The sequence below is a fragment of the Notolabrus celidotus genome, chromosome 20 (assembly GCF_009762535.1).
Source record: "Notolabrus celidotus isolate fNotCel1 chromosome 20, fNotCel1.pri, whole genome shotgun sequence".
Lineage (NCBI taxonomy): Eukaryota > Metazoa > Chordata > Actinopteri > Labriformes > Labridae > Notolabrus > Notolabrus celidotus.
Genome location: NC_048291.1, coordinates 1,011,172 through 1,036,263, shown reverse-complemented (window position 1 = coordinate 1,036,263; position 25,092 = coordinate 1,011,172). Strand labels below are relative to the sequence as shown.

At 43.6% G+C, this 25,092-nt stretch overlaps 1 protein-coding gene across 4 annotated transcripts in view; it reads right to left on the bottom strand.

Moving 5' to 3' along the window:
* Positions 1-25,092, bottom strand: part of LOC117832073 (microtubule-associated serine/threonine-protein kinase 1-like) — a 62,206-nt gene that overhangs the window by 24,594 nt on the left and 12,520 nt on the right. For 2 of the 4 annotated variants that reach the window (XM_034711035.1, XM_034711034.1), the window contains 5 exons: positions 17,822-17,853; positions 3,572-3,666; positions 2,406-2,481; positions 923-998; positions 643-806 (listed from right to left, as the gene is read on the bottom strand). In XM_034711035.1, coding sequence (XP_034566926.1) covers positions 643-806; positions 923-998; positions 2,406-2,481; positions 3,572-3,666; positions 17,822-17,853 — 443 coding nt within the window. The remainder of the gene's footprint in view (positions 1-642; positions 807-922; positions 999-2,405; positions 2,482-3,571; positions 3,667-17,821; positions 17,854-25,092) is intronic. The other 2 variants (XM_034711036.1, XM_034711037.1) reach the window with 2 other exon arrangements.

The window sequence follows — 25,092 nt, the reverse complement described above, 5'->3', positions numbered from 1 at the left end:
CCAGGAAACATTACATCATCTGTTGTTCAGATTAAAGTACAGATGATCAGCCAAGAAGAAGAAGCTGCAGGAGACAGTAAACATGGCGTCACCGGTGTGGATGTTTTTCCCAGTTTCAGAGGATGCAACTTTCAAAACATGCTGCAAGAATTCAGAGAGGAGGGAAGAAGTCCTCAAGTTTATCACAACAGATCTTTAAGCCACCTGAGAAGTGTTCATCACAACGAAGCAGCTGTAGCCGCAGCTAGCATTAGCATTGAGTGTGGCAGTGCCGATTTAAGAGACGACCCAAAGCTAAAGTATTAATGATGAACTCAGTGACTGTTCAGCACCTGATGATCACCTGTCCCCAGGTAGAGACGAGGATTTCAGCAGCTAATATGTGGACCAGTCTCCTCTGAGGACTGTACCTGCCCTGTATGATGAGATCTCTACACACACTCACAGTCTGATCCACAACAACGTCAGGGACAGGAGACTAAAGTGGGGTTGATTTAAACACAGTCCAGAAATGTTTTGCTTCAAACAGAGAATCGATGTGAGGTTACAGAAAATCAATAACAACACAAAGGACAACGCTGCAAATCTGCGTCCTTTAAAAAACAACATTAGAAGTTTAATCTCATGTCTGCTGCCGCTGACCTGAGACTGCGGGAGCGAGGACGCATGTGGGGAGAGCAGCGTCCCCCGTCGTCGTCCGTCGTGATGCTCTCGGTGCTGCCGAAGTGCTTCGACAGGAAGTGGAGCTCGTCCATGGTCGGCTGGAAGGGCAGCTGGTGCAGCCGCTCCTGAGAGGAGCTGGAGGACTGGAGAAGAAGAGGAGGGAGAGGAAGAAGACATGAAAAGGAGGACAAAGTAGAAGTAACAGAAAATGAAAGTATGCTGTGATTTTAAAAGGCTGGAAGAGAGGGAAGGTGTTTACTGTGGAGCTCGGAGTGTTGGTGCCATATCCAGAGGAGGGCAGAGACGCTAAAGACCACCGCCGTCCATCCGCTCTGCTGAGGAAACAAAATATAACCTTTGATTATGACACTTGTTTACAAATTTAAAGCTCCAGTGAGGAACTTTTCTTCATTTTATTAACTTAATTACATTTTATTACACACAATATTAAACATACTGAACATAATACATAATGGCCTTATACACATGCATACACCTGAGTAGCTTAAAGTACATCACTGAGAGGGGGGAAGAGAGAGAACAAACATAATAATAATGGAGATGTTATTTGGGTGAAATTGAAATCATACACTAATTTGAAATAAATACATGGAGGGCAATTAGCAGAGGTTCTTCCTATATAAAGCAGAAATAGCTGCTATATCTGTGTCAACTTTTTGAGTGAGCCCTGTGTCGTGTATCTTAGTTCCTCCACCCTGAAGTGGCTCCATATGTCTTCTAGCCAGCTCTTGTGGGAAGGAGGTCGTGTTTTGTTCCCACTAAAGCAGGATGAGCCGCCGTGCTAACAGTAAAGAGAAGGCCACTACTTCTACCTGGTTAGATCCTGCATTCATTCAGAGTGACCCCCAGGGTTCAGCACAATCTGTGTGTCACACACTTCTGATAGAATATTAAGAACCTCGGTCCAAAAGAAGTCTAAGCTTGGACAGGCCCTAAACATCTGACTGAGGGTGCCTGGATCGCACCTACACCTTGGACAGTTTTCACTTGTCCCAGGTAGAATTTAGCAAGTCTGCTGTTGGACAAAAGGAGCCTATGCATCACTCTAAACTGCAGTAACCCATGTCTGATACATATGGACGCTGTATGTACTAAGCTCAGCTTCCCACTGCAGTTTAATGCGGTCTAGTTAAGGGGGTGCAGCTCTATGGGTCTATCTTTAAACACTCCTCTATCCAACATGTCGGCGGTGTCTGAAGGGATAGAGAGAAGTCTTTTTTGACAACCTGTGAATATCTGAAAAAAATGGAAAGTGGAATCCCAGAAATGGTCTGTAACTGTTGAAAGGACATGACAATGCCCTCCATGAAGAGGTCTATCACTAAACTCTCAGCCCTCCTAGTCCAGAGCTGAAATGCATTGTCAATAAGAGAGGGAGGAAACAGTGAGGAACTTTTCTGACAGATTCTAGCGCCCCCTTGTGGACAAAGTCGTAACTCTCCTGAGAAAGAAGGATGGCGGAATAACTGATAACTGAGTTTCTTGACCCGGCTGTTGCAGGCCGTTAGTAATCCACCACTCAGTCTGGTCCTGCTCGAGGTTTCTGCCTGTTAGAGGGAGGCTACTCCTCTCCACTGCTGCTAAGTGCAAGCTAATTGGTGGATTAAAATAGAAGTTAATGATGAGTAAGTTATCTTCCCTTCGTCCGACACAGACGGTTCTTTCTGTTTACTTTATCCCTCTAACTAGAATGGATAAACGTAGAGATGTAAAGCAGTGACCTTCTGGAGGAGGTGAAGGAGAAGTGTGCCGGGTTGCTGGGGGAGAAGTTTCGTGGGCTGTCCAGCGGGCTGCTTCCTGTTGGGAGAACAAGATACGCAGAGGATGAGACACAAGAGGAGGCGACAAAACCACGACCTCAGCTAAAACTGAACGAGAGCTTACTCCCCAAAGAAAGTTAAAGGTGACATATTCTGCTCTTCTTCATCAACATATATTGGTCTAAGAGGTCCCCAAAACATGTCTTTAAAGTTTATTGCTCATAAAAACACTTTGAAATCAGATTCTGGTCTGCCTGTAAACCCCTCTTCTTCAGCCCTGCTCAGAACAGGCTGTTTTCAGTGTCTGTGCCTTTAAATGAGAATGAGCTCTCTGACCACGCCCCCTCAGGAAGTGGGTGTGGCCTCGGCCGTCCGGCACGTTGATCTAATGTTTCCATGTTGGCTGAATATACACGGCTGCTCACAGACCCGCGTTACTTCAACCCTCTGAATCTGATCCAGAATCTGATCCTGACGGAGAGGCGCCTGCAGCAGGACCTTTCTGAACCATTGGTCACAGATTTAGTGTTTCTTGTTGTTTTAATTGTCAGCATGGTCGACGTGTGTCTTGGTACACAGCTACCAACATGTAGCTATGTGGCTATGCTAACTAGCGCTAGCACTTTTCCATGAAAACTAAAAATCATCCACTAGATCTTAAAATCTGCATACGTGGGGAGTCAAAGCGACCTTTGTGTTTATTAAGACAGCCTAAAACTAGCATGCCTCCCTCCTAAGCTCCTTGTTAGCACACATGTGTGCAGGGAATGAAAAACGGAGGAGGGGTTGAGTTGTATTTTATACAGTCTATGGGCTGAACAAGCTCCGAGCTCTGACTTCCTGTTACAGACCGGATGGCGTTGTGACGTATGAAAAACACTGAAAACTGAAACGGCTGGTTTCAGCACACATTTACAGAAAGGTGGAGAAATCAGAACAGGGGCTGAATGGAGTCTTTGACTTTTCAGGGGGTTTGTAGACAGGGACACAGATTTCAGGGAGAGAACCATTAAAAAGTCCATTTGGCATGATATGTCACCTTTAAGTTATGATTTTAATACTTCAAGTTTTGGAGCATCAACACAAAGTCACAGGTGAGTGATGAGACGATGAGTCGCCGTACGTACCGAGGTGTCCAGGGAGGGGCAGAGGGGAGTGTGGGCGGGGCAGCGTGGGGGACGTCGTGGTCAGGATCAGACTCTTCCTGTTGCTCGTTCGACAACTGCAGAGAGAAATAAGAACAGATGGATGTAAATGAAGGAGTGTGAGGTCTTTATTTAACGTGTGTTTCTGCGTTCGTAGCATATGCAGTGTCTTTGTGTGTGCACAGACGCCGATATGTGTGGATGCTCGCCGGGTTTACTGCAGGAGAGAGACAGAGATAAGGAGAATTCAATTTCCTTTAGTCATCCATCCCTGTCTGCCTCCTCACAGACGAGATAAGGAACAAGAGAGAGAAGTCGGAGAGGAAGGCAGGAGAGAGAGAAGAGGAGAGAGAGTCTTTAAATATAATAACAAATATTAAAGAGTCAGACATTTTTCTAAGGCTTGATCAGGAGGCCTCACTGAGTCACCTCACACCTTCACCGTGTCATGTAATCCATCATTCCATTAGCTGCTAAATTGAGCAAGCGTTTAGCATTCATGCCTCCTGATTCTGCACAATCCATACCCGTGCACTTTGGATCAAAGGGCCGGTCTAAGTGTGTTTAAGTCTCCGGGCTCCTCACGGGTCTGAATGAACGCTAATAAAAGCAACGAAGAAGAAAGAGAGGAGGTATAAACAAAAACACAAACACCATCTCCTCCATCAGACAAAGAGAGCGGCCGGTCTGCTCTCTCTCTCTCTCTCTCTCTCGCTCCACTCTCAGCCGTCACATGGGTTCACATGTGAGCAGCATCTCTACATACATACACACACACACACACACACATACACACACACACACACACACACACACACACACACACAAACACACACACACACACACACACACACACACACACACACACACACACACACACACACACACACACACTCACACCTTCATTGAGTCCTGCAGGAAAGAGCCACAGGTTTGAACTGGGGTCAACACTCTGAACTGAAGGTGCAAAAAAAGGTGTAATGGCCCTTTAACCGGCCGAGGAGATACTTGATTGTGATTGGTTGAGACCCTTCAGCAACAGTAAGCAAATGTTAGCGGGCACACCCTGATCCTGTGCGTCTGATTGAATGCAGTGATTTCCACTACAGAGTCATGTCTAAAATCACTGCATTAAACACAGACATGACTCTGTAGTGGAAGTCACTGCATTAAACACAGACATGACTCTGTAGTGGAAGTCACTGCATTAAAAACAGACATGACTCTGTAGTGGAAGTCACTGCATTAAAAACAGACATGACTCTGTAGTGGAAGTCACTGCATTATAAACAGACATGACTCTGTAGTGGAAGTCACTACATTAAACACAGACATGACTCTGTAGTGGAAGTCACTGCATTATAAACAGACTGGAGTCTGTAGTGGAAGTCACTGCATTAAAAACAGACATGACTCTGTAGTGGAAGTCACTGCATTATAAACAGACATGACTCTGTAGTGGAAGTCACTACATTAAACACAGATATGAGTCTGTAGTGGAAGTCACTGCATTATAAACAGACTGGAGTCTGTAGTGGAAGTCACTGCATTAAAAACAGACCTGACTCTGTAGTGGAAGTCACTGCATTATAAACAGACATGAGTCTGTAGTGGAAGTCACTGCATTAAAAACAGACATGACTCTGTAGTGGAAGTCACTGCATTAAACAAGACATGAGTCTGTAGTGGAAGTCACTGCATTATAAACAGACATGACTCTGTAGTGGAAGTCACTGCATTAAAAACAGACCTGACTCTGTAGTGGAAGTCACTGCATTATAAACAGACATGAGTCTGTAGTGGAAGTCACTGCATTAAACAAGACATGAGTCTGTAGTGGAAGTCACTGCATTAAACAAGACATGAGTCTGTAGTGGATGTCACTGCATTATAAACAGACATGAGTCTGTAGTGGAAGTCACTGCATTAAAAACAAACATGACTCTGTAGTGGATGTCACTGCATGGGCTCAAAATTATTTCTGCTGAGCGTGTGTTGCTATATTGTTGCTTCGTTAAATATAAATGTGACCTTTAGGAATATAAAGGATGACTGACTCAGTGTCAGAACCAACATGGCGGCGGCGAGCATTCAGATCTCCGGGCGCCACCTTACCATGGAGTGACGTCACAGCAGCTCCATCCATTATTTATACAGTCTATGCTAACAACGCTCTCCTCCTGTACGTCTCCCTCCTCATCCTCTGCACAGCTCTCTCTCTCTCTCTCTCTCTGGCCTCCAGCAGCAGCCAGTAGAATCCAGATTTACTGAGTGCAGTGGAGTGTGTCTCTCTCTCTCCCCTCTCTCTCTCCCCTCTCTCCCTCTCTCCCCTCCACTCTCTTGATCTTGAATGACCATCGAGCAGAGACACTCCCCCGGACATGGCTCTGAATTTTGGACTGTGCATCAGCAGCTGCTGCATACTTACTGGACGTGTGTGAATTAAACACACGCCACTTGGTGCCCACATGTTTACAGATAGAGCACAGCATCCTGGAGCAGAGCAGGAGACGTTTGAAGCCGTGTGTTGTGTGTGTGTTGTGTGTGTTGTGTGTGTTGGTTTGTTTACAGCCGGCCCACATCGACTCCCTGCAGCGCTCAGAACCCATTAACCAAAAATAACCAGCTGCTCGGTTCGACTTGTTTTGTCTTTCTTTATTTGAGGACTCAGAGGCGATGAAGAGTGAGGCTGAACTGTAAATGCACACACACACACACACACACACACACACACACACACACACACGTACGCAGATGATGTGTTGGTGTGAGCACACACTGCAGGGTGTGTGTAAGTGTGCTGCAGTTTTAGACTAAAAGGTTTTAAGGTTATAGAGGAGCGTCGGGGTTATCGATCCAGCTGAGCGAGTGTCAAACGGCACAATAGCAGTTATCAGCGCAGCATTTTAAATCCGGCCGTATTGATAAACATGATCGATATCTATAAGGGGCGCTATAGATCTGATCCATCAGGACATCCAGGGTGCAGTTAGAGTAATAAGCACAGATGGATTAGACAGAGCCGGCTCTGCTTCACCACATCAATGATCATGTACAGAGACCAGGATGTTGGAACCCCGACAGAGAGAGTATGACCTCGACATGAAAGATCCATCTCAGCCTGTCAGGGTCACGATCTGCTGTTAAAAACAGACTTCCACTACAGAGTCATGCCTGTGTTTAATGCAGTGACTTCCACTACAGAGTCATGTCTGTTTATAATGCAGTGACTTCCACTACAGAGTCATGTCTGTTTATAATGCAGTGACTTCCACTACAGAGTCATGTCTGTGTTTAATGCAGTGACTTCCACTACAGAGTCATGTCTGTGTTTAATGCAGTGACTTCCACTACAGAGTCATGTCTGTTTTTAATGCAGTGACTTCCACTACAGAGTCATGTCTGTGTTTAATGCAGTGACTTCCACTACAGAGTCATGTCTGTGTTTAATGCAGTGACTTCCACTACAGAGTCATGTCTGTTTTTAATGCAGTGACCTCCACTACAGAGTCATGTCTGTGTTTAATGCAGTGACTTCCACTACAGAGTCATGTCTGTGTTTAATGCAGTGACTTCCACTACAGAGTCATGTCTGTTTTTAATGCAGTGACTTCCACTACAGAGTCATGTCTGTGTTTAATGCAGTGACTTCCACTACAGAGTCATGTCTGTTTTTAATGCAGTGACTTCCACTACAGAGTCATGTCTGTTTATAATGCAGTGACTTCCACTACAGAGTCATGTCTGTTTTTAATGCAGTGACTTCCACTACAGAGTCATGTCTGTGTTTAATGCAGTGACTTCCACTACAGAGTCATGTCTGTTTATAATGCAGTGACTTCCACTACAGAGTCATGTCTGTGTTTAATGCAGTGACTTCCACTACAGAGTCATGTCTGTTTATAATGCAGTGACTTCCACTACAGAGTCATGTCTGTTTATAATGCAGTGACTTCCACTACAGAGTCATGTCTGTTTATAATGCAGTGACTTCCACTACAGAGTCATGTCTGTTTATAATGCAGTGACTTCCACTACAGAGTCATGTCTGTTTATAATGCAGTGACTTCCACTACAGAGTCATGTCTGTGTTTAATGCAGTGACTTCCACTACAGAGTCATGTCTGTGTTTAATGCAGTGACTTCCACTACAGAGTCAGGTCTGTTTTTAATGCAGTGACTTCCACTACAGTCATGTCTGTGTTTAATGCAGTGACTTCCACTACAGAGTCATCTCTGTTTATAATGCAGTGACTTCCACTACAGAGTCATCTCTGTTTATAATGCAGTGACTTCCACTACAGAGTCATGTCTGTGTTTAATGCAGTGACTTCCACTACAGAGTCATGTCTGTGTTTAATGCAGTGACTTCCACTACAGAGTCATGTCTGTGTTTAATGCAGTGACTTCCACTACAGAGTCATGTCTGTGTTTAATGCAGTGACTTCCACTACAGAGTCATGTCTGTGTTTAATGCAGTGACAGTTTTTTTTTTAAATGTTTTTCATTTAAATGAATTACTTAATTGATTTTTTAAGCCCTGAAATTTGTGTTTATCATCCTTTCACACAGCGTCTCTTCTCTTAAGGAGCTCAGGTTGTTCTTTAGAGAGCTGGTTGTTTTCAATCATCTGCTTCCAGTCACAGCAGGTCGATTGTTGCCCCTCCAATGATTACATAAAAGATTAATCAGGCACAGAAAGTCCAATTTAAAGATAAAGAGGGTTGAAGAAAGCAAGAAAAAGAATTAGAGATGCATTTTGAAAGTGTTAAACCTCACCAACACAACCGTGAGATAAACATGACCCATTTTTCCCTCCCTGGCACACACACACACACACACACACACACACACACACGTATGTATTCACGCTGCACAAACACAACAGACTGCATCAACAGAGCTCATGGGGGGATATTATTCAGCAGGAAGCGTGAGCAGATGACACCGCTAACAAAGCCAGACACACAGGAGCCTTCATCCTCTGCATGCTCACACTCCAACCTTTACACATGAAACTACAGATACATGAGGAACAGAGAGGGAGGAGGAGGAGGAGGAGGAGAGGTGTTAGAGGTGTTAGAGGAGGAGGGTTTCCAATGAATTATCTCAGGTGAAACATCTTAACATCCATGACTCTGACCCTGAGGCTGCTCCTTGGTTAAGTGTTGTAACAGATCTCTTTACTTTAGGAACAAACATAAAGGATGTTTTATGGTGTTTATAACCCGGAGGGAGGCAGAGAGGAGCGAGCTACAGTCATGTGTTTGTTTCCAGGCGGCGTGTGGCAACCAGACTCCAAACAACAACCCAGCAGGGACACAGTGAGGAAGAGGAGGAGGAAGAACTTAATGAAGATCACTGAATACCATGCTATAGGCTTTTCATGATCCCCTCTCTCTCCTCTCTCTGCCTGTCTCTCACTTTAACTCTTCCTGTCCCATTAAAGTTACTAACCATAGACCTTTCTGGAGTCCCTGAGCTCCCTTGCCTCGTAGGTTCCTCTGGATCTCTGCTGTAGATTCCTTTTTTGGGGTCTGTTATTCATCCTTTCTTTCTTTCTTTCTTTCTTTCTTTCTTTCTTTCTTTCTTTCCGTCCTTCTTACTTTCTGTCCCTTCTTGTCTTTCTTGCTTTCATTACTTCTTTCTCTTTTTTATTCCTTCTTACTATCTTTCTTTTTCTCCTTTATTTTATTCCTTTGTTTTTTCTTTCTTTCTGTACTTCTCTCTTTTTTAATTTTTTATTCCTTCTTACTTTCTGTCTTTCTTTCTTTCTTTCATCCCTTCCTTCTTTCTCTCTTTCATTCCCTTTTCCTTTCATTCATTCTTTCTTTTACTCCTTCATTGTATTCCTTTCTTTCTTTCTATCTTTCAATCCCTCTTTTTTTCCTTTTTTATTCTTTCTCTCTTTGTTCTTTCCATGTTTCTTCATCCTTTATGTCTCCTTTTCTCACCCGTCCTTTCCTTCTGTCTTTCCTTCACCATTTCTTCTCCTCTTTTTCTTTCTTCTGGTCTCCCTCTCTTCTCTCTTTTCTTAGACCTTTCTGGAGTCCCTGAGCTCCCTTGTCTCGTAGGTTCCTCTGGATCTCTGCTGCTGTGGACGTGGTCCAGACTCCAGCTGCTACAACTACTACTATCCGTCTCCCCACTATCATCTCTCTCTCTCTTCATCTCCCTCTATCCCTCTCTCCAACACGGTCTCAGCAGATGTGTGTCTAACATGAGTCTGGTCCTGCTGGAGGTTTCTGCCTGTTAAAGGAAGTTTGTCCTTGCTGTTGACATCCCAAGGTGTTTCCAGGCCAGAGGGATCATGTAGTCCCTCCAGTGTGTTCTAGGTCTACCAACAAGAGGGCGCTCCAATCAGAGACGTGAACCACCTTAACTGGTTCACGTCTCTCCGTCTCTCAAACCACGTGCTTCCTGATTCTGTCCGTCCATCGTCTAAGTATCCACAACAATAAACCTGGGACACAGAAGTCCAACATTTAACAACATTTGAGCTCCTCGTCCTGACGCTCAGAGGAACATGGCGGCTCTTTGGATGTGAGTTAGCCTGGTCCGGCTCTGTTTGAGTGACTCTAACAGCAGCTGAGCAGCAGGTCAGCAGTAAAAGGACAGAGTCTAAAACGGTGCTGAGAGAGCGCCCGAGGCTGAACGCTGTCCTCACGCCGCTCCATCAGAGCTCCACTCAGCTGCACCGAGCATCGTGTGAAACACCAAAAACACACTGACCAGGAGGAAACAACACACGCTCAGACCCTCTCTTTATTTCCTGACAGCACCTGAACGCCTCTCAGCAGGTACTAAAGGCTCTGATTCTGTTCTTTGTTCTTTAGTCACCTCAAATCCTCACACAGATGACAGGAGGGATTCTGTCACGAAGCCTCAGACGTGTTTCCCATTAAAGAAGCTCAGAGAGGGCGACAGGAGGAGGAGGAGAGGAGGAGAGGAGGAGAGGAGGAGAGGAGGAGGAGAGGAGAGGACACTTTACTGAATCAGGAGATAATGGGACTCTTAGCTCCTCACGTCGTTGGTATTGAACCCTGCGTCCTCCGGAGGGAAGCTGCAGCACTTTAACAGAGAGACTCTACAGTCAGGTGTCTCCTCTCATGACTCTGACCTCCTCGGGTCTCTACATAATTGGTTAAGTGGAGTGTAAATGCTTTAGTTACAGAGGAGGAGAGGATGCAGATACAGCTGTGAGAGTGATGAGGTGTCTCTGTGTGAGCTGAATGCTGCAAAGCTTCAACGGCCGACTTGAGCAGATGTGCTGCAATTTACAAAAGATGCAGGAAACTACAGGGTGTAAAGAAGCTGCAGCCAAAACCCTGCAAAGAAGAACAGGCTGCAGATCTAGTCTTCATAAAGAAGTGCACCAGGTCTGCAGATCTAGTCTTTATTAAGAAGTGCACCAGGTCTGCAGATCTAGTCTTCATAAAGAAGTGCACCAGGTCTGCAGATCTAGTCTTTATTAAGAAGTGCACCAGGTCTGCAGATCTAGTCTTCATAAAGAAGTGCACCAGGTCTGCAGATCTAGTCTTCATAAAGAAGTGCATCAGGTCTGCATACCTAGTCTTCATAAAGAAGTGCACCAGGTCTGCAGATCTAGTCTTCATTAAGAAGTGCACCAGGTCTGCACATCTAGTCTTCATTAAGAAGTGCATCAGGTCTGCAGATCTAGTCTTCATTAAGAAGTGCATCAGGTCTGCAGATCTAGTCTTCATAAAGAAGTGCACCAGGTCTGCAGATCTAGTCTTCATTAAGAAGTGCACCAGGTCTGCAGATCTAGTCTTCATTAAGAAGTGCACAAGGTCTGCGGATCTAGTCTTCATTAAGAAGTGCACCAGGTCTGCAGATCTAGTCTTCATAAAGATGTGCACCAGGTCTGCACATCTAGTCTTCATAAAGAAGTGCACCAGGTCTACAGATCTAGTCTTCATAAAGAAGTGCACCAGGTCTGCAGATCTAGTCTTCATAAAGAAGTGCACCAGGTCTGCAGATCTAGTCTTCATAAAGAAGTGCACCAGGTCTGCAGATCTAGTCTTCATAAAGAAGTGCACCAGGTCTACAGATCTAGTCTTCATAAAGAAGTGCACCAGGTCTGCAAATCTAGTCTTCATAAAGAAGTGCACCAGGTCTGCAAATCTAGTCTTCATAAAGAAGTGCACCAGGTCTGCAGATCTAGTCTTCATAAAGAAGTGCACCAGGTCTGCAGATCCGGAGTGTGTATCACTTCGTCTCTCTGTGTTAGTAAAGAGCTCTTTAATCCCCCTGAAGTCAGAACCTGGAGATGGGAGCTGACATTCAAACATAGGGCGGTTCTTCTGCAGGGACCTCAGTCCTGGATCTGGTGCTCAGCCTCCTGCAGTGTCTCCTCTCTCCCCCGCTGGTTTGGAATTAAAGCAGCTTTTACTGCAGCGGGGTTTCTTACTACGGACACCTGAGCCCTCACACACGGGCGTACGGTATCTCTCCCTCCTTTTCTCCTCCTGTAGTCCAACATCTGAAACCAGGACTGAGTTTACGTGAGGTCAACGATGGTTTATAAAGCTAACACGTCAAAGTCAGGGCCGGGAGAGAGCGAGGCGACACGAGGGTGAGTGATTAAGATAATGAAAGTGAAGGAGGAAGGTTGTGCAAGAGGTGACAGGAGGAGAGAGAGAGAGGAGCGCTGGGCCCGGGGGTGATATCCTTGTCTGCTCCTCCATTAGGGACCGGCTCGCTATGGTTACGTGAGCATCCAGAGACACGCACACACGCTGAGCTGCCTCTCCTCTCTATCCTCTCTCTTCTCTCTATCCTCTCTCTCTCTCTATCTCTCTCTCTCTCTCTCTATCCTCTCTCTCTCTCTATCTCTCTCACTTCTTTCATTCAGTCTTTTCAGATTTCCTCCATATCAGAGCGGAGAGATCCAGACCACGCCTCACGTCCAGCTAATGGTCCGTCTCAGCACCAGATCTGATCGGTTTCTATTCTAGTCAATGTGTTAACTTCCACTGGAAACCGCTCCTTGGCTCCGGCTGTATCTCTGATCCGGCAGGTCTGAGTCCTCCGGATCAGATACACAAGACTTCTATTTGTCCCGGATGCCGGAGCACGACGCATCAATCTCAACAGAGCAGATGGAGCGGGACAGGAAGTCAGGTTTCACCAAAACCAAATGAAAACATCCGGTTAATTTTCAGAATAAAACACTCTGTGTTATCACCAGATCGTATTTCACTTAACTACAACAACAAACCAAAGTCATGATGAGCGGAGCCAGGCCTGGAGTCAACAGGTCAGAGGTTTTCAGAGGACCAGAAAGACAACATGGATGAGGAGAGGAGGAGGAGGAGAATCCTTGATTCAGGGATTACAGAAGGGGAAACCTGGGTCACATGACTCCAGCTGTCCAGAGGTTCTGCTCCGTGTTGTGTTGACGTACTGACGTCTGCATGGACCGGACACGGATCTGGTGATAGTCCCATGTGTGCAGAAATAACTCAGTGTAAGATACAGGAACATGAAAAGAGTCCTGAGGTAAAGAGGGTCGATGGAGGAAACTATTCCTCACATCAAAATGAAAAGGTCTGTTTCTCAGAGATCTCTTGAACACAGAAACAGACTCTTCTTCGTCTGTGTGTTCTCAGTGCTCACACACTCTCAGAGGAAAAACAGGAAGTCTGTTTACTTGAAATATATCAGAATCTAAAGCTCAAGAAAACTTCATCTCCCTTCATGGAGCATCAATAAAACATCGTCTGTCATCTTCTGTGACTCCAGAAACATCTTGAACTTCTCTCTCTTCCTCGCCGTCTCTGATCGATGGCGTCAGACGCTGAGTCAGCGGACCTGCAGGTCTGCTGCTGGAAATGTCACTCTGATGAGTCAGGACAGTTTGTCTTTAACTTACCGTAACATTCAGAGAAGGTCAACAAATACGCAAACAAGAAAGAAACAAACCCACGACAACAAACCAGGATGCAGAAGAAAATACGTCTCTGCAGAAGGGATCTGTGGGACCGACGTCACGCCCGTCTTTGATTTGTAGAGAGCAGAAGCTGCAGCAGGACTGATATCTGCAGCTTCTGTTTCAGTCTCTGACCTCTTAAAGGACTTCAACACGACACACATGCGACTAAAACGCTGATCATTCACACCGCAGGAGCAGGTTCAGGTTCAGTATCCACTTTCCCCCTGTGCCACCTAAGCTACAGATCGATCAGCGGTCACCTGATGACTGCAGGAACACACTCTCTCTGCCTCCGTGCTTCTTCCTCATCTTCACTGGTGATGCAGGTCTCAGGTATCAGTCTGATTCACATGCTCAGGTATCCGTGACAGGTATCTGCTGTAATCTGTGATTACAGGAGCCACGTGATCACAGTACCTCATCAGCAGTCTGTGCATTCTGGGAGGTGAGAGCTAATGCAGCGTGGAGGGATGTTATTGTGTTGGGAGATAAAGCGTCCAGTGAGACGAAGGTGCCGTGTCCACAGACGCCATTTTCAGCACCTGTTTTCAATTCAAACCAAATATGAGTCAGCATTTCCAGCGCTCAGAGTCCACAGCTGAAAGCAGTTCAACTTTTGGAACATCACCGCGCTCATCAAGGTCACTTCTTGATCACCGACTAATCAGAATCAAGAAGGGGCGGGACTTCTGGAATCAGCTTTGTCAACAGCAATGGCGGAGGACCGAACGGCAGGGATGGGCAATGATTTTCAAATGTTCATTCACTTTGTAAAAAACTGAAGAGTTACTTTGAATATTTTCTCATTTTAAAAGCACATTTTTTATAGTTCTCACCGGCACCTTGTTGTAAAGCGTCTTAAAGCTGTTTGCTAACCGCATTAAGTAACAGAAGAAGAAGAAGGAGGAGGCTAACTTCATGAAATAGCAGAAGAAGATGGAAGCGACAGTCGCTGTGATTTTCTCTGTTTCTGAATCTCACTCTACTACACACGTGTTCCAGAGACTGAGCATGACTGTAACATGTGAACACACACACCGCGTCACAGAAACACAGACATGAAGATCCAGACAGATGCCATCAGTGCTCTCTACTAACAGCACCTCATCCTGCTGCAGGCTAATGAGACTGACACACAAACAGGCCGTTAATGGGACAGGTGTGTGTGATGCCAACGATCATCCAATAGTATGTTGGATTGAAATGTCCATCCTTACCGTACGGAGGAGAAACAGTTATCAAAGTCGTTTTTCAAGGTACAATTTCTGAGTTTGGAGCTGCTGCTGCTGCTAAGACTCGATTTCAATCAACACTTTACAGTTTCTTGATGAAATGTCGTTGAATGACAGCAAACCGACCCGGCGGTCAGGACTTGGGGAACCAGAAGTTCAGCGGGACGACTGCCGTGACCTAGCAGCAGAAAACGCCGGTGAGAAGCGCTCTGAAATCCAGGTCGTGGACGCTCCCAGTGTAAGACACGACAGCTACATCTACAACAGCTGCCAAAGTTAACTCTGTCCCGTACCGACACACACACACACACACACACACACACACACACACACACACACACACACACACACACACACACACACACACACACACACACACACACACACACACACACACACACACACACACTTTCTGTTAAAGCTCTCACATGCACGCTCAGCAGAACATCTCTGGGAACAGAAGCAGATAAAAAGTGACTGTGCACTCTCGTCTCTGCGTCAGGATCGACCTGCAGACACTCAAAGCCTCGAAACATCCCAGAAACTAAACATCAGGTCTCTGTCAGAATCCAGTTCTACCTTTTAGTGCGTCGGAACATGTTGCAGGTTTCTAGGCGTCGCTCCGTGCAGCCGGCTCTCACTGTGAGTCAATGCAAACTGTCCTCCTCCAAGCTTCAGATGTGCATCTGTACAGTCTGAGTGTGTGTGTGTGTGTGTGTGTGTGTGTGTGTGTGAGCAAGAAAGTGGCAAACATCCAAAGGAGGAGAGAGAGAGAGAGAAGGAGGGAGGGAGGGAGGGAGGGAGGAGGAGGGAGACAGGGTGGGTCTGTGTTTAAGAGAGGAATAACAAAAGGCAGCAGGGGATTGTGGGTGTTTTTCTCTAAGAGAGGTCGTCACACTTTGTGTTTGTGTTTCCTGATTCCTCTGAACGAGAGAATCAGAGGAGGAGTCAGACGCTTCTCCTCGGCGGCGGGCAGAGCACAGCGAGGGAAGGAGTGACTGAAGGACGAGGTCACGTTGGTCGTTACGTAACCGTGAGGCAGATGCTGAATGGAATAAAAAAAAGCTGAGGATGACGATGAAGCATGTCACACACACACACACACACACACACACGCACGCACACACACACACACACACACACACACACACACACACACACACACACACACACACACACACACACACACACACACACACACACACACACACACACACACACACACTCTGAATTGGTGCAGACTGATTAAAGTGATTTTTGGAAGGTGTTAACTTTAAATCCATCACTTTATATCTCCTCATAAATACGTGAGTCTGAGTTTACCGCTGATGCTCGCTCTGTTCTGCACCTCGGGGTCTTTGCTGATGCTCGCCCTGCCTTAACTTCTCACATGAAAGAGAGGGGAGGAGCTTTATGCATGAAGATAATTCATTCTTCTGACGAGAGCGGTCCTGATTCAAGTCTTCATCGTGGAAACAGGTGAAAGATTGCGTCACTCAAACTGCCTAAGCTCCGCCTTTTTGCCTCACGCTAGGTCGACCATGAGTCAGCATTTCCAACATGGTGACCTTCATCAATATCTTTCCAAATCAAGCAGCAACCTCCACTCTTAACATATGAAGCCCATGCAGAAGTGTTATAAACTGCAGTTCATTGAATGTCCACTAGAGGCTGGCTGCAGAAACACAGGAAACCACATACACACCCATTCAAAGAAGACGATCTTTACAGCAGAAATAACTCTATCAAGAGTGTAGTCTGGATAGATCATTTCTCTATCAGCACACACTGTACGGGGTTGGAATTATTATAACTTGTTATATTTGAAGATATTAAACTTACAACTTTTGCCCAAATAAAGGCTGACTTGATTGACAGGTGGGAACACAGTAGGTGTTATTGTGGCAGCTCAAAGCCCGCCTCTTTACCTCACACTAGCTTGGACGAAGTTAGATTGAGTTCAGCTTTTCCAATATGGCACCCACCAAGAGGTCAGTATTCATTAGAAGAAGGAGTCTGGTTATGAAGAGCTCAAAAATCGGCATTTAGCTTAAAATCAAAGCGGGAGGAAACAGGAAGTAAACGCAGGGAGAAGGACAGGTGTTTTGTGATCGTGTTTTCTTGCAGGGACACGCCCAGAAGCTGCATTTTGGTCTCAATGTAAGTGTTCAAATGAAGCATGAGGAACACCTGTACAGAGGGCTTAGCAAAGTTCCAGACAAGATGAAACCTAAGCGTTCACAAACTCCTCCAATTCAATAATCAGTGTAAGTGTAGAGGCATCTCATTTACAGTATGATGCATGCTCTTGATATGAAGCTTCTTGTCAGAAGTTATCTCAAAAGAGAAGGGAACACACAGCAGGTAAGGCTGGGAGTGAAATATATCAGTGATGGAGAAGAGAGCAGAATCAGGAGCCTAACAGGAGCTGCTCCATCGCTTCATTCCCTGTCTGATTACCTGTGATGAGTGAGGATGAGGAGGCAGCATGGGGGAGATGGATGAGGTAAGGGACAGTGGAGGGTGGAGACCAAGGTACTGGGCTGTGACTGCATGATACACTCATACTCACTGGAGCAGAGCTGTGCTAATGAAACACATTAAGAGCCGTATTAACCGACCATTGATCACTCTGCTGTCGTGAGAATCGGTTCTGCAGCGATGGACGGAGCGCAGGTGTTTCATTTCATCCGTGGAAAATCTCAAAATGTTCATAAATTCAACAACAAGAGGAAGACAGGGAATGACTGGAAAAGGCAGAAGTCCTTTCAACACCGTGGAAGTCCTCCAAGCTTTCCTGCAGGACTCAATCAGACCCAGACTCTCAGCATCCTCCTAAACGACCTCCTTCTCCTTCACACAAGGACCCCACTCCACAAAACAAGCACCACTCAGACGTCCCCGGAGCTTTCACAACACGCCGAGCACATCCAGCTCGGCAGCTGTGATTGTTTTTCTTCATGGTGGGACCCGGTCCTTCCCCAGAGAGGCAGAGTGGAGGAGGGGGAGGAGGGGGAGGGAGGGATGAACGGAGGTAACACTCACCTGCTGTTCTTGCGAGGCAGGGGCAAATCCTTCTGGAAGAAAGACAAAGAAGAGAAGGGAAAGAGAGATCAGGTACTGAAGAAATCACTGTATGACTTTAAAGAGGGACGAAGTATGAAGATGATTGTTCATCAGTGAAGTGTGTCAGAAGAGAAACATCACATCAACCGTCATCCATACAAATCCTCCAATCACTGAGTCGGCCTGTGACTGTAGAGGAGATTCTCTTAAGACAAGTCTAAATAAGATTCAGGACCCTGACCTCAAACTGGAGAAGGAGACAGATTTGTTAAATCCCTGTGTGTAAAGGTGGATTATTATCGTAGTGGATCACTGTTTGTTAATTTTTCTTCAACCAAAGAGTGTATTTTAAATCAGAATCTAACATTTTGCAGCAAAATTCAGATAAATAAAAATGACTGAAGACGTAATAATACACACAACAAGATTTACATATCTTTAACTGTTTATTTAGACTTTGCACAGCTTGACACAGTTTCTACATTACTTACCATCTATATAATAATAATAATAATAATAATGTATATGTAAATTAAATACATATAAATGGTAAAAATAAGAATAAAACATAAGCTAATGACAGGCATTTCAGGCAGGGGTCAAGGCCACCCGTATAACCACGCTCTATGCCAAGCTCATGCAGATGGCATGGTTACATGTCCAGATAAATACGACCTCAGTTCCATCTTTGCATAAAAACACCTAAGATATTTTTGAAGTGTTTGTTATCCAGTTTATGTATTTTAGAAGAGATTGCCTCATAAAACTGTTATTTTTTTTATGCTTTTATTTTGCCTTTTTACTGCCTTAAAGCTGCTGTTGGTAGCAATGGTGTAAAAACTGTCCTTCTTTCTGCTGGGTTTGGAGAAAAGGTCATAATACCCATCAGTACTCATCGGTAAGTGAAGTAATCTGAGACTCTTGTGAAATCTCTTGGTTTTCCAGTGCCTTTGTATCAAGCAATGTTATTATTCCCCTCGTTCCCGTTATCACGGTCCAATCAGAGCTACTCTCCGACCCTCCGTCCTGATTGGTCGAGTGGCGGCCGCACTAAGTAGCCCTGATTAGCTGGGAAGCCACTACTTCCTCGTAGAACATGCATAACGATCTTCTGTGGGCGGGGCTACGGGAGCAGAGAGGAGGGGTCGTGTTGACGTTTGAAATCTCTCTCCCTACTGATGTTAATATCACGACTACCAACAGCAGCTTTAAATCACATCTCTTTGTGTCCTTTTTTATAACAAATGTGCTTTTATTTTGAAAGGATTCAGAAGATACTTCCACTAGATTTTAAAGTTACATGAGTGAATAAAAACAGCTAAACGAACATCTTTAAGACGACCAGGCCTGCAGGTAAACAATGTGGGGCTAAAGCCTGCAGAGCTAGCACCACCTGCAGGTTAGCGTCCTCATGTCTCTGGTGGAGTGGTTATATGTCAGTTTAAACAGACACAGCCTACATCAACTTTATCTCCATTTATAGATCAACATACTGACAAACCACGCCGTGCTACGAGACATCATCTGTCAGCTGTGCTTCTTTACATCCAGGTAGTAGAGCTGCAGAGTGTTATGGTAGCAAGATTAATGATTCAAACATGAATCAATTAACCGACTAACATGACCCTGAATTGAAATGTTCAGTTTAATGTTGATTCGGTGACAGTGTTACTGACCGTGGTATCTGAGGAGGAGTGATGGGATCACACTCTTCTTCTTATATTGACCCTAAAGTGTGAGGATTGGTTCGTTGGGTGGAGACTGACCCATGTCGGGAGTGTAAACAGAGCAGCTCGAGTGGACTGCTTGAACTAGCTCACAGGCGTTGTTCTGTTTGTGTTCATTTTCAAACCAGTCAGCCTAAAAATCTCTGCCACTGCTCTGGCACAGATCTCTCTATCTCTCCTCCTCTCCCTCTCTCTCTCCCTCTCTCTCTTTCTTTCTTTTCTATCCTCTCATCTCCTGGGTCCAGATGGACAGAGTACATTGGACTGAAGCCGCAGCAAACACTCACTGCACCGCATGAAAACAGTGTGAGCAGAGCCAGATCTCATGCTAACACAGCCTGGATCTTTTTTACAGAAACCCTGCACACTGAGATAGAGAGAGGGAGGGAGGGAGGGAGGGAGGGAGGGAGGGAGGGAGGGAGGGACAGACGGACGGTGTAAACAAGCAGTGAGGGAGGGAGAGGAGTGGAGGGGGCTGATCATTGTGTGTCTCAGGTGTGAGTTGTTACACACAGTATAGTATCAGGTGTAATTAATGCGTTAGCTGCTTCACACCCTCTCCTGTCGCCCGCGGGGTAATGATGTTAAGGCGCTGTTAGCTTTGCATCGACCGCCTCCTAACCACAGTCAACACAATTATTAGGTTAACCTTCAGATAAAGATTTTCTGTGTGTGTGTGTGTGTGTGTGTGTGTGTGTGTGTGTGTGTCAGTGTGTGTGTTAACATGTGTGGACCTGCTGTTACTGATCTCCTGTGAGACTCTAAATGTTAATGTGCTTTAAAGTTTGACTGAACTTCACACAGCAGACGGTTAAAGATGGTTAGTCACCAGGAGAGAGGCAGAGTCTGCCTAACAGATGATAAGCTTCAGAGAAAACTGAGAAGTGAGGCGACTAAAGACAGGAAAGGAGCTGAGATCACTTCATGAAGACGGCAGATCAAAGCTGCAGAGAGCATTGAATCTATCCTCATGGTAAAGCAGGAGATACAACACTGTGAGGGTTTATTCACAAAGGATAGACTGTGTAACAAGGTGGACGGCATGGCAACTCTTAAAAGTGAAGCCAAAACAGTTAGCTCCCCCTACTGACTCTCTGCAGTATTGGTCATAAACCCCGCCTCTTCCATTTAACTATAAAATCAAAACACAGGTCAAATAAATGTTTGTCAAACATGGTTTCTGTCGTTAAAGTGAGTTCTTATCGTGCTGAGTGTGTCTCAGTTTTTACATTTCTGAGAAGTTCAGAGTGAATTAGTTTCATGATGCTATTAAAAGAGGTATAAAGTGGCATCAGTGTTGATCTGACTCTTCTTTAGAATGTTGACTTTTCTCTTGGAATTCTGACATTTAAGACAGAATTCTAGAACGTTGTCTTTGATCTTAAAGACAGAATTCTAGAATGTTGTCTTTGATCTTAAAGACAGAATTCTAGAATGTTGTCTTTGATCTTAAAGGACAGAATTCTAGAACGTTGTCTTTGATCTTAAAGGCAGAATTCTAGAATGTTGTCTTTGATCTTAAAGGCAGAATTCTAGAATGTTGTCTTTGATCTTGAAGGACAGAATTCTAGAATGTTGTCTTTGATCTTAAAGGACAGAATTCTAGAACGTTGTCTTTGATCTTGAAGGACAGAATTCTAGAATGTTGTCTTTGATCTTAAAGGACAGAATTCTAGAATGTTGTCTTTGATCTTGAAGGACAGAATTCTAGAATGTTGTCTTTGATCTTAAAGACAGAATTCTAGAATGTTGTCTTTGATCTTAAAGACAGAATTCTAGAATGTTGTCTTTGATCTTAAAGACAGAATTCTAGAATGTTGTCTTTGATCTTAAAGGACAGAATTCTAGAATGTTGTCTTTGATCTTAAAGACACAATTCTAGAACGTTGTCTTTGATCTTGAAGGACACAATTCTAGAACGTTGTCTTTGATCTTAAAGACACAATTCTAGAACGTTGTCTTTGATCTTAAAGACACAATTCTAGAATGTTGTCTTTGATCTTAAAGGACAGAATTCTAGAACGTTGTCTTTGATCTTGAAGGACACAATTCTAGAACGTTGTCTTTGATCTTAAAGGACAGAATTCTAGAATGTTGTCTTTGATCTTGAAGGACAGAATTCTAGAATGTTGTCTTTGATCTTAAAGGACAGAATTCTAGAACGTTGTCTTTGATCTCAAAGGACAGAATTCTAGAACGTTGTCTTTGATCTTAAAGACAGAATTCTAGAACGTTGTCTTTGATCTTAAAGACAGAATTCTAGAATGTTGTCTTTGATCTTAGAGGACAGAATTCTAGAATGTTGTCTTTGATCTTAAAGACAGAATTCTAGAATGTTGTCTTTGATCTTAAAGGACAGAATTCTAGAATGTTGTCTTTGATCCTAAAGAAAGAATCCTGAGATAAAAAGTTAGGACTTCAGGATAACAGTGGGCCAAACCCTCTTCCCTATTAAGGCCATGATTGACAGCTCCCCTGTGTTCTCCGGATTATCAGAGTAGAGGAGGACCGGTGAGAGGAAACGTAACAAACACTAACACAAGAGTCATTGAACGCACCATTACCGAGGGAGTCTGCTTCAAACCCACACAAGAATCTGTGACGCTGTGGACATGACCCCCCCTGAGGACTGGACCCCCCTGAAAACTGGACCCACCTGAGGAAGCTCTAATGTTTTATCACAAAGTTAAAACAGAAAGTTTCAACAACTTTCTGTTCCTTGGTGACATGTCAAACTTTGGCATGCAGTCAAGGCCTCGTCTTACATCGACAAGTCATGATCTTCACAGATTTAAATCATCAAGGTGCTTTCAGTATGCTGACCAAGTTAGAGCTGGATCACATGAAGCATCTAGGAGGCACTTATTGATCCATGCCCCTTTAGATTGCAGATGATACCCCAAAATGTCAAAAAATGTAAACATTTGGTGTGAGCAATAGATATTTAGTAGGTCTTGACATGGGGCAAATACCTACAAACGTTGGTAAATGTAGGGAATAAGCAGTGGGCTACATTATTAAAATGTTGATGTTAGTTTTGATGCTATGAATATATTTTGTAATTCCAGATGAACATGCAAAATGTGGATTTTCCTCAGCACACTCGATGCATTTACAAAGTTCTGAGTTTTTGAGAAAGAAAGAAAGAAAGAAAGAAAGAAAGAGAGAAAGAAAGAAGAGTGTTTTTAAAGCTTCCTCTCACTGCTTGGTTCGTGTAAACAATAAATCAGTCCGTGGTTTCGGGTTAGACGGCTCTTGGACTGCTCGTCTCCAGGGTTCACGTGTTAACAGAGACAAATCCTTCCTCACAAGGACGACTAGATATTCAACCTATTGATCCCTCTTTACTTTGTCCTCCATTGATCAGGCTAATTGACCCTGAGCTGTCAGAGCCAAGGAGACCATGGTTAACAAGAGCCAGAGGCATTAGGAGGGCTCAGTGAGGGAGAGGATTTACTATTCAAACCAGCCCAGATTAGACCGGACTGCCTGTTGGTGATGTTACACGGCAGCTTCGTACCCCATAACAGATCACTGTAGTTCAGTGTACTCCAGGAGCTGAGTCAAGGCTGCAGTATATTTAAAGTAGAGTCCATTAGCCACACCTCAGGCTCAACACTAAGACACATGTTAACCGTGAACTCAGATGAAGATGTGTTAAATTGAAGTTAAAACATAACTACACATGCTACGCCTCAGTGAAGGAGAACAGACTGCCACAGCTCTTTATATCTGGATCCAGACCTGCAGACATCTGCTCCGTGTCTGTCTGACGTCCCTCTGTGGACCTCTTTAACTCTGAGATGTCTAGACAATAAAAGAACCAGTTGGCACATTAATCAAAGAGCAGTCCTCAGCTGAGGCTGGAATAACAAATGGGGACCATGAACATGCTGCTCTGAAGTAAAGAGAGACTAGTAGCTGCTGAGTAGAATATAAGAGAGAGTCCTCACTGTTTTAACTGAATGATTAAACCCTCATGTGACCGAGCCTTTATTAACCCAGAGAGAAATCCATTACAGGAGTCCTCTATCATCGTCTCCTGCATATTATAAATCTAGTTATAAGACGGATCTGATGAATTTCCCCTCGTCCTCTTCCTCTCTAATTTACAAAAAGGTCAGAAAGTGATAACTCATTTTCTCCACGTTCACACTGTAACGCCGAGCTCAGGGACAGGAGCTCAGCTGGAGTAATGATGAACAGCTGGGTTCAGAATCATGTTTAAATCATGTTGAAGTCACGTTTAAATCATGTTTAAATCATGTTTAAATCATGTTGAAGTCACATTTAAATCATGTTTAAATCATGTTTAAATCACGTTTAAATCATGTTTAAATCACCTTTAAATCACGTTTAAGCCACGTTTAATTTACGTTTAAATCATGTTTAAGTCATGTTTAAATCACGTTTAAATCATGTTTAAATCATGTTTAAGTCATGTTTAAATCATGTTTAAATCATGTTTAAATCATGTTTAAATCATGTTTAAGTCATGTTTAAATCATGTTTAAATCATGTTTAAATCATGTTTAAATCATGTTTAAGTCATGTTTAAATCACGTTTAAATCATGTTTAAATCATGTTTAAATCATGTTTAAATCATGTTTAAATCATGTTTAAGGTCATAAATCATGTTTAAGTCATGTTTAAATCATGTTTAAATCATGTTTAAATCATGTTTAAGGTCATAAATCATGTTTAAATCATGTTTAAATCATGTTTAAGGTCATAAATCATGTTTAAATCATGTTTAAATCATGTTTAAATCATGTTTAAGTCATGTTTAAATCATGTTTAAGTCATGTTTAAATCATGTTTAAGTCATGTTTAAATCATGTTTAAATCATGTTTAAATCATGTTTAAATCATGTTTAAGTCATGTTTAAATCACGTTTAAATCATGTTTAAATCATGTTTAAATCATGTTTAAATCATGTTTAAGGTCATAAATCATGTTTAAGTCATGTTTAAATCATGTTTAAATCATGTTTAAATCATGTTTAAGGTCATAAATCATGTTTAAATCATGTTTAAATCATGTTTAAGGTCATAAATCATGTTTAAATCATGTTTAAATCATGTTTAAATCATGTTTAAGTCATGTTTAAATCATGTTTAAATCATGTTTAAGTCATGTTTAAATCATGTTTAAGGTCATAAATCATGTTTAAATCATGTTTAAATCACGTTTAAATCATGTTTAAATCATGTTTAAGTCATGTTTAAATCATGTTTAAGTCATGTTTAAATCATGTTTAAATCATCACAGGCAACAGAAACGGTTGATGAACTCTGATCGAAAGTGAAAGTTAAACTAACGACCTGAACTAAACTTAAGGAGTGAAAAGTCTCACAGCGCGTCAAAGGAAAGGCAACAAAGACTAAAACAATCCTTGTTCGTTGCTTTCAGTTGGATTTAAAGCAAACTAAAATCAAACAAACACAAGTCTTTTATTTTGTTAACTCTCATAATAACTTTTCATTGATATATATGGTCTTGGTCTTGTCTCGGTCTTGCC